The sequence below is a fragment of the Trachymyrmex septentrionalis genome, unplaced genomic scaffold (genome assembly GCF_001594115.1).
Source record: "Trachymyrmex septentrionalis isolate Tsep2-gDNA-1 unplaced genomic scaffold, Tsep1.0 scaffold80, whole genome shotgun sequence".
In the NCBI taxonomy this organism is placed as follows: domain Eukaryota; kingdom Metazoa; phylum Arthropoda; class Insecta; order Hymenoptera; family Formicidae; genus Trachymyrmex; species Trachymyrmex septentrionalis.
Genome location: NW_017305988.1, coordinates 199,732 through 210,495, shown reverse-complemented (window position 1 = coordinate 210,495; position 10,764 = coordinate 199,732). Strand labels below are relative to the sequence as shown.

The window sequence follows — 10,764 nt, the reverse complement described above, 5'->3', positions numbered from 1 at the left end:
GCTCGCTCGTATCGATTATATAGGTCTGTTCGCGTTGTTTGAAACTCCCAAAAATTTGTGCACTTACTACGAGATAAACATAAGGTCTGTTCGCATTGCCTGAAAGTCCCAACAATTTTTGCACTTGAAAGGCGATAAATATATATTTGGTCGTTGAAGAAAGAAAAAAAGATACTAAATGCAAAAAGTACAAGCAATGCGAACATACTTATATATTAGAGTGTCGGAAAGAGAGGGAGAGAGAGAGAGAAAACGGTGTACTATCTTCATTAGAAGATAATCCGTTCAAAATGCAATATCGATCCGGCGTTTCTCGATCCCCACGTGCGTCGGGCGTCGGCCCGGAACGGCGAAAGATCCTCGAAGATCCCGTTGCCGATCAACATCGTGGGACCCGCTAACGATCGCGCGTAATGGCCGACCTCGCTCGTTCACGGGCGCGACAAAATGGCGAAAAACTGTCGAAAAATCTCGGGGGAAAATTCCTTCCAGCTTTTCTGAAGGCAGGAATGTCGCTGAAACCGGGCGATTCCGCACGCGCGGAATGAGAAACGTGCGATTTTCCTCGTCGAAGGAACGCGAGCGTGAGAACGCGGCAACGCGACATGGCGGAACGCGACCTGATTTTCCACGAAACTTTCCACCGGGACGAGCGAAAGTACGCGGCGAGGAGAGACGGTAGAGAACCCGAGAACGCCAGATGGAGAAGAGAAGCAGATTATTTTCCTACTCACCTATTGGCACAGTCTAAATATCACAAGAGGACGAAACTTCGGGGGGGAAAAACTACGGGTCCACTCCTCAGCGTGCACTACCCAAGCGTCATGAGTCCTTTTTACACAATAGCCCTGCCGCGAAACGCGCTAACGATCGATCAGTTTCTGCGAGAGGACAACGCCGGAACGCACGGAAACGGAGCTCGCCCCGGTCGCAGCGCTCCCAGACGCGGCGCAGAACCCGCCGATTCGCTTTCTGCGCATCGACGAAGCGACGACAGTGGGGAGGAAAGAGAACGATCCAGGAGCGTCGCCGTCGCGCGAGCGTCACGGGCACGCGACGTGACCGCGTTTCCTCCGCTTCCTCCTCTGGTCACCTCTGGTAACTCTGGTTTCCTCGACCGCGACTGACTGCGACGATAAGGAAGAATACTGGGACAAGTCCCTGTTTTCCAGAAAGAGAGCGGAACAAATGCTCTGAATGATAGACAGCAGCAAACTCAGAAAAGGCATATTATAGCTTAAATACATTACGTTTTTAATTAGATATTTATACCCGTTTCTACCAATGTACATTTTAAGAACGTATTATATTGCATACTTTCAAAATAATGAAAAAAATTACAAATTACTCTATATCGCATTTAGAAGAAATGCAAAAAATTTACCATCTGGATCCAAAGTATTTTAATAACAAGTAGTATATTTTTTTATCAGTGTTGTAATAGAAATATATGCAAATTTTTTATATATATATATAATTTATCTAAAGTATGAATATCAACATATTTAAAAATAGCTAGATGCATCCTTAATATTTATTCAACTTATTCTTAGAATTAGAAAAAGATAAAGAATAAAATTGAACCGAGATTAAAGTTAATCTATATTGTTGTATAAGTGAAAACGATTATTAATCAATAATAAGGTAATATCAATTATTGCATTCTAAAAATTTTCTTCATAGAGAAAATAATTTGAATAGAAAAAATTTTGAAAATTTTAAGTGGTTTTTCCAATTTGTGTTCATATCTTGAATTTTTTATTGCGTCATTTGATTCAAAATTGTTTACACTCCAGCTGTACGAGAATGAATTTAAATTTGCAGATACTTAAGGAGATCCTAAAGACGATTAGTTATACTGTAAATAACACTTACACACAAATGATTTACGTATCATTGACACATTACTACATCAATATCTCACTCACGCACGCCATATATACACATAAATTTTCAGACAACAATAACGTTTTAATTCGACATTTAACAATAAGTTCAATTTTAAGAACTTCACATTGCTTCTTCGTGCAAACTACTAGTCTATGGACTATTTTATAAGTACAGATTGTACAGCTGTTATACGTATTGGCTGCGTTCTTGTTCTTGCCTTTAGTTCTTCGTAGTTGGATCTAAGTGTAAGAACCAATCATATTAAAGAATCACTAAGCGCTAATTGATTAGTTTTCTCTGCTGAACGCAGCCAATATTGTTACGATATGACAGCTCGAAGGGCCATATTGAACTAATTGTAAGAAATGGAACAGAACATCTCAATTTCGAAATTGTTTATCGTTCTCGGCCTAAACTCTACCTCACAGACATATAAATTTAAAGAAATTTAAAAAACTCCTTCTCCACAATTAAAATATTAGCGATAATGTAGTCTAAAGTCTAAATTGATCGACCTTATGTAAAAAACGACAAAAAGTTGGTAAAATTATAGTTTTGTTATCGGCTTCTGACGTCAACTCGCTACAATATTTGCTTTTAAGTTCTAACTTTGTACATATAAAACGATTTTGATTTGAACGAGGGATTACATGAATAAACAATATTGTGTTCTTATAATTAGACTTAGATGTCTGACATAAAAGATTGTTAGAAAATTTATATATATATGTAATATTGATGGAATAGTGTGTAATGATTGTCAATAACACATGAATCGTATACCATATGTGTAAATCATACTGAATCGGTAATACAGATGACTTTAGGATCTCCTTTAGGCAATTTGGTATTATAATATTTAAAAAGTTACATCGTAATTGTGAAAAAAAGATTGAATGTTTAATATGTCTATCCAATGAGTTCTCTACATGTATATATATATATATATATAGAATGTTTTCACATTAAATTTTCATTAAATATAAAATGATGAAATATTCAAAAGTATGTGAGATATAAAATATATATGATAGATATATAATAGATATACAATATATATAAATTTTACATATAACATACATTGTATAATATGATTAATCTATCCACAGATAGCATGTTAAACAGCACACTTTGTTTTGCTACTTGTATGTAACTATTTATATTAGAAACCTTATATTGGATGACATTTAGTTTTTACAAACGTTTTAAAAAAAGCGCCGATCGTCATAATGAACAGAAGGGCGCCACTGAAAAATCAGATGCGAATGTCACTGTTCTTCATCGCTATAATAGATTATACACTAATACTTTTCCTTGCTCGCTTTTGCCAAACTTCAGAAATATATATCTCTTCAAATATTTATATGTATATATGTATATCAAATATATTTTATTTTAAGTATGAATATGTATACACTAATTTAACTACATAGAATATAGATCTACAAACAACCATTACAGTAGTCAACAAGCCTGTTCGTTTTGTGCCCATTCCTACTACCTAATATGATTTAATTTTAATCTCCATTCAACCAATTCTTCATCTTTTTCTTTTAAATCTAATAATTAAGAAAAGATGAAGAGTTGAACCGAGATAAAAGTTAATCTACATTGGTAGCAAGGGACATTAGCTTCTTGCACCGTTCATCTTTTTTTCTTTTTTTCTCCAACATGGAGAGAAAGAGGACAGATAAACCGTTCGACAAGTTTCACGAAAAGAAAAAACACAGGACTAGTGTTAAAAGTAGTAACCTCTGCTACTCGGGTATCTGCGCGCGGTTTCGGGTGCTAGGACTGTTAGGATGTTACGGGCCTGGAGGTTAACGCGTCGCGTTATTGGCGAGTGGGGATGGGGATCGGCACGACTCGGCAGTCTCGGGACTCGGGTCGAGTAAGAGGGAGGGGAGGGGGGAGCAGTGGTGGGGATAAAGAGCCGAGTTTCCGTTCTAGGGCACGTTCGCGGCGTAGCGCGGCCGGCGCGGGAGCGGGAGCGGGAGAGGCGTCAGGCGAAAGGCGGTGCGCGGGAGAAGTGGAAAGCCGGGAAGAGAGAGCCGACGAAGGGAAGAATCGGGGTCCACAACAAAATCGCTTAATCGCTTTGCGCCACCGTCCGCGACGGAACACGGCCCATCCGTCGCTGCCGCCACCGCTGCCGCCGTCGCCGCCATCGCAGTGCCCCCTAGTGTGCATGCATGCTCGACGCTGCCTCTTTCTTTCTCCCCTTCTTTCTCTCTCTCTCTCTCTCTCTCTCCCCTTCTTTCTCTTTTCCCCTTTCTCCCCCTTTCACCTTCTCTCTGACTCGCGCTGCGCCACGATCTCCATCTTTCTCTCCCTCTCCCTTTTTCTCTCCCTTCCTCGCCTTCTCCAGTCTCTCCCGCTGTCTCTGTTTCCCCGTGATTCGCTATGCCACTTCGGTCCGCGACGTTTTCACGGGCAATCCATGAGTGACAGCTGCCAGTGTCCAACGCGGTGCGTGCGTGTCTCTCACGGCGGTTTGACACGGCCGATACCGGCTGTGCGTGGGTGACAGTTTACGTACGTGCGTGCGTGCGTGCGTGCGTGCGTGCATGCGTGCACGCGAGAACCGTCACTTCCGAGACGAGGAGGAGAACCGTTCTCGTTTCGCGCCCTCGCGGCGGTGTGTTTATATCATCTGATATACGGCGAAAGTGTGTGTACATCACACCCTCGGGATCTCGGAGCAGCACGGGGTTGGCGATTACCACGGAGCCCGGATCCACCGATCTGCTTCTGCTGCTGCTGCTACTGCTGCTGCTACTGCCGCTGCTGCAATTTGATTTGTGGGTCAGGTCATGGTGAGGTACGTAGCTGTCACGATTGTGAGCTTCTCCGCGGAGACGATGTCGTCGACAGATTTTTCTTTTGATTCATGTTCGTCTGCTTTCGCCAATAATTTTTATCTCAGCCTTACTCCCTGAATTCTTTGGGGCGTAATCTTGACTCTAAGAAATGAAAATTGAGTCAGCCTCGAAAAAGAGTCAATCTTTACGAGTAAGATTTCACTCTTGAAGATTGACTCTTTGTCGAGTGACAGTTCATTCGAAAAGATTTAAAGAGTATGTACTCTATCCTTTCGTACTTTCTGAGAAAATTTTACTTGATGTAATGCAATATATTTTCTTCGGAAAGAGAACGTTTTGGAATGCAATCTTAATTCTCAACGATTCGTTCCTTCGGCGCATTTCGTGGACGCGAGTTTCAATTTTTCTCGGAACATGTTTGAAAGTGAGATTCAGCGAGCGTTCAGAGGCGTATGTCTTTTTTTTCCGTTTCGTTTCTCGTCTTTTTGATTATCAATGAGGCCACGTGCTTCCCGAACAAGTGCGCCAGTCAATGAGCCAATTGCGAAACGCGAATGGGCGACAATACGCGCATCGTGCCTTTATGCGTGAAATTACATCGCTCCAATATCGTTTACGAATATCTGATTATTAGTTTTACGCTTGACTGAACCTTCACTCATTTCGATCTACGACCGCTGCAAACGAATTTCTCGATAACCTCAAATTAATTTTTATTTATAAGTTTTAAAATCGATTAAGATCGAGTGAAATTTATTCATTGCAACCATTTATTTGTTAGATGCGACTTACGCGGAAGCCATATAGTTTGAAAATCAAATTTCTAGCTTTCAAAGAAAGTTCCTTAAAATTGTATACGCGATTTTTAAAGAAATCTAAAACAGCCGTAAAAATGGTATTTCTCCATGATTATCGAGGCAGATCGATTTGTTTTACAGGCATATTGTTTATACTGAGAAAAAAATTAATGTGTATTAAATATAAAAAAATTAATATATAAAATTTAACAATATAAATATATTTTTTTAACTTAATATAATAAAATTTAAATTAAATTTACATTTTATTATATTAAATTAAATTTTATTTTATTATATTAAATTTAAAAAAATATTTATTTGAATAATATCAACTAAATATTTATTTACAGTAAGCATTTATTCAATAAGAAAATATGATCAAATTAATGGTGTCAAATAAAGAAATCTTTATATATTTAGTAAACATTTAGTTGGTATTGTTCAAACAAAAATGATTTTTTTTTTTTTTATAATACATATCGGTACACGATTAATACTCGTCTACCAATGTAATTTAATATTAACTAACGATTCAACTAACTCTCCTCATTTTTTTTTATCTAGTTCTAAAAATTAGAAAAAAATAAAAAGTAACTTGAGTCAAAATTAAAGTTAATCTACGTTGGTCGAAACGGATATGAATCGCGTACGAGACGATAAAAGCAGGGGCGCGAGGCGTCGACTTTCCTCGTTTTCCCCTCACAGAGAGCCGCGGACGACCGACGAAGCCGCATTGTTTTGACTCCGACCGTAACAACTGGACGTGCGTGCGCGCGTGCGACACGATCCACCGGTGACACAATGCGCTTGACTTTCGAGACGATTCGACCTGTCGCACGAACGTGGTGCCGATTAATCCTCGCTTCTACCAATGTGTGTGTGCAGATTAACTTTAATCTCTGTTTAATTTACCATCCTTTTTATTATCCTTCCTTTCACAGTTCCAAGAATTAGAAAAAGTTGTTGAAGAGTAAATACCGATATTACGAATGAAATTTTCCCGTTAAATTCCACAAAAAAACAAATGGTTCATTAATCTATCTATCTAATAAGTTGATTCCGAACAGAAATTCAATGTTTATTACAACTAGGCAGTAATTTTGCTTTACCATCGTATAATATTAAGAACAATTGTGTGGACTTAATTAAGAATATTAAAAACAACGTAAAAAAAATTAGGTAATACTACCTTGTTCGAGTTGAAAAATCATTCTATTCCTATCGTTGGAAAAATTGTTTCTATGAAACCGAATAATAATTTCATTAATAAAAAAATAACTAAATTGCTCAAATTAACCAGAGAATTTGTCAACAACAACGGGAATATTTTATTCACTAGAGCAGACAAAGGCAACGTTATTGTTGCTTTAGATCGAGATGAATACAGACAAAAAAATGATTAATCTGTTTGATGACCAAAGCACATACCATACATTTACACCACATACTCAAAGATAATATTCCTAAACCATTTAGCCACATACAAAATAGTTACAAATTGGTAGAAAATCTTAATGGAGCACAACTTGATGAATTAAATTACATTGATCTAGCTTTAAAAAGTGTAAATGAAAGGTGGCATTTTATCTCGCGGTCTTGTAACATTCCTAAAAATGAATTTTTGAAAGTCTTAAAGTTTGTTTTGAAATCTACATTTTTCACTTTTGATAAAAGAATTTATAAACAAGAGTTTGGGACACCTATGGGCTCTCCGTTGTCGCCCATCATTGCAGATTTAATAATAGAGGATCTGGAAAAAGAAGCATTGGAGAAATTTGGTCACGAAATACCTTTTTACTATAGATATGTTAATGATTGCGACGGCGGTTCCGAATCATCTTAATGAATTTCTCAGTAATTTTAACTCATTACATCCGAGAATATAATTTACCTTGGAGGTTGGAAGTGAAAGACTGAATTTTTTCGATATCACGATCATTAATTCGAATTGTAAATTGGGATTTAATGTATTTCACAACCAACCTTCTCAGGACGCTATCTCAACTTTTTATCTCTCCACCCTCTTCCTCAAAAGAAGGGTGTTTTTATGAATATGGTGGACAGAACATTTTTATTATCTCACCCCAAATATCATGAGGATAATTTAAATTTTATTATTAAAACGTTTTTAGACAATGATTATCTCATCAAGTTTATTTTTGACACTTGATGGTATTATTAAGGCTCAAAAAGATTCACTTAAACATGATTCAAAGAAAAATGTAATGTACAAGATAGATTGTAAAAATTGCAACGCATCGTAGGACAGGCTGTAGGGAGAAAGTTGAATATTACAATTAAGGGATACCGTAATGACATTAACAAAAAAATGAGAAAACTGTCAATCATCTCGGAACACGGATTACAATTTGAACATGAATTTGATTTTGATAACACCATAATATTAGATAATGAAAGATATTTGGGGAAAAGATTAGTGTCGGAAATGCTCAATATCAAGTTACAAGATAATGGTTTAAATACACAAAATGACACTAAATTTTTACATCCATGGTTATTTAAGCAATTTCTAACAAGTTTTGAAATCACATTATTTTTTATTAATAAGTTAACATTAATTTTTATGAAAAAATAGTGTAGAATGTGTTGACTTCAATTTTAATTTCTTGACATATTAATTGACTTGTCAAAAACACAGTACATGATTATAATTTTTTAATTTACGACTTTTGAATATGTACATAATATACTACCATATGTGTGATTATCTTTATAATGTATACTCTCATGACTCAAGTGTCTTAAATTATTTTATTCTATGACTTTCCTTTACACTCAATATAATATTTTCAATGCTCATTTTTGAACGAACGTTGTTTGACATCAAAGTCCATAATGGTGTCGAACTATCTTCCTTAATTTACGTTCTGACAAATTATTATAATGTGGTGCAGTCAAAGAGTGCAGTAGGTAAGTCTTTTCAAGATTCTTTCTTCTCCACTACTGTCTTGCGCTAATTCTTTTTTATTCTATACAGCTTTCTGACAGTTACGCTCTTAAATTTGGAATTGAGAGACTCTACTTGCTGCACTCTTCGATTTAATACATCACATGATGTACAACCAACAACATCACATGTAATTACTTTATCGCTGAAGATGGCTCGAATGGAGCTGAAACGTTCGATCGATATTTTATGTAAGAATTGAAATATATTGTGAAGATCAAACGCACCAACTTCTGCGCTATTATTACTCTCAATCGCCCGGATATTTCTGATAGATGATTGTTTTATAATCTAGAGAGCTCATTTTTAATTTGTTGGTAGATATCGATAATCTATTCTTTTTAGCCGAGCTTGTACCGTTCGTATCTTTTTCCTCCTTTTCTCTTCAATGGACCACGTGGACTATGGTGAGAAAAGAAGGAAAAATACGCAAGAAATTAAGCTGAAATCTCGAGATCTCTATATTGATTGTGAAAAGAAAAGTGCGTTTTGGTGTTTGTGATTATAATTGCATGATATAGTAATTATTACATTAAAAGTTCAACTTTATAACTATTATATTAGTAATAATAATAATTATGTTTATAATTCTATGTATTAAAATTACTCTCTAAAAGTAAATCTTATTGACCTTACAGTGCTACACCTGTAACTGTGATGTAATCATCAGCAAATATTTACTGTTATTATTCGTAAGTAATAATACACTGATTCACTTTTTAGATAATGTAGATGTAATTACGATTTTAAAAGTTAATATTATAGCAGCATCAGCTATAAAAAAAATGGTGCTTCCAATCATAATTATCTCACACTCTAATTGTAATATCATCAAATGCCAAACATTTTTCTCTCATTATCCGTTGGTTAAAAATGACGTGGATTTTCTCCCGCAATCGGCGCGCGCGCTTTTCAGCCGTTCGAAACTGTCTTGTCACCCGTTACGGTAGGTCACGTGCGCGATGCATCGGCCAATAATCAGCGATTACAAACGCGCGGGATGCATTCGGATGCTACGGACGCGCCGAGAGTCTACTTGACACACCACTCAGGGTAGTCCAGAGAAATTACGCCAGATTCTGCCGGAAACTTCTGCGAAACCTGAGAAACTCTTCCGTTTTTTGTCTTGCGTAAATACACATTATCCCGCGCGTCAACAATGTAAATCATTGCGAAGCGCGTCGATGTAGATTTCGAGGACAGCTAGGTAATAAAAAGTCGGAAGGTTCTGCCACTGTTTCTCGGGATTCGAGTCCCGACATCCGTATATAACGTATGTTTGTGCAATTATATAAACGATTCGATTAAACATTCGCAGACGGAGAGGATCTGATTAATGATATTGGTATCGATCGACTATCGAATTCTTTTTCTTTTTACGACAAAATAGTAGATGGAGTGTGATGGAGTCATCGTTATTTTAATTTAATTTAGTTACTTCCGTCTGGAATTGTGCAGGATATTTCTCCGTTTTACGTAATACAAGTAATATACGTATATGACGTCATAACTTTAATTAAAAGTATATAAATTAATATAAATTATACATAATTATGCATAATTTGAAATTATTATAAATTCACGGCTCTCGCTAGTTTTAGCGTCAATTGTGTATCAGATGTATGGAGACTAGGTTTTGCTAGAAAAAGTAAAAGACAAACTTGTAAGGACTTACTGAATATTTCAAAACTAGTTTGTGATTGTCAAAAGGCTGTGTATTATAATTTCAGCAATTTTCTTACGCAATAAGCACATTATTAAAAGGTCACTTTTCGATTAGTTTGCACCATTAATTTTGATGTCATTTTTATGTTTCACGTTATTGCAACTTTGTTGTTCCGCTCTTGCATAAAACTAAATTTGTCGGTTGTTTCCGTAAACATTCGCTCCAACGTGACATTAGAGATTGAAATGTTAATTAAAAGGGAATTTTCCGTGATATTATTAAAATGAAGAAGAAAATTGAGTTTGGAAAAAAAAAACAAAAAATAAATCTAACGGACAGCTGCTTGAAATAAATGACCGTCCTCAGTAACAAAAAAAAAAAACGTATGCATGGTCACCGTAATTAGGTGTAACGATTTTGACCGAATCCCTTCGTCCTTGTTAGTAAAGTTGTTAGTAGATTGATAACTTCGATGGCAACGTAGCATTGGAAATACCATGTGGGAAACATGTCGATAGGCGCAGAAATCGATAGTCGATAGGCGTACCTGGTATTAGCACATTTAATTCTCATCCGTCTTGTACGCGTCTCGTCCGCGTATTGAAGCGCTGATTCTCC

The 10,764-nt window shown here is 36.5% G+C and overlaps 2 protein-coding genes across 2 annotated transcripts in view; one reads left to right on the top strand and one right to left on the bottom strand.

Moving 5' to 3' along the window:
- LOC108754628 (longitudinals lacking protein) overlaps positions 1–951 on the bottom strand; it is a 226,807-nt gene extending 225,856 nt beyond the window's left edge. The window contains exon 1 of the mRNA XM_018497066.1: positions 735–951. The gene's annotated coding sequence lies outside the window, so the exon portion shown is untranslated. The remainder of the gene's footprint in view (positions 1–734) is intronic.
- Positions 952–3,850: 2,899 nt separating this feature from the next.
- The window catches only part of LOC108754748 (protein bric-a-brac 2), a 64,504-nt gene continuing 57,590 nt past the window's right edge, over positions 3,851–10,764 (top strand). The window contains exon 1 of the mRNA XM_018497306.1: positions 3,851–4,711. Within this exon, the coding sequence (XP_018352808.1) occupies positions 4,704–4,711 (8 nt within the window). The 5' untranslated portion in view covers positions 3,851–4,703. The remainder of the gene's footprint in view (positions 4,712–10,764) is intronic.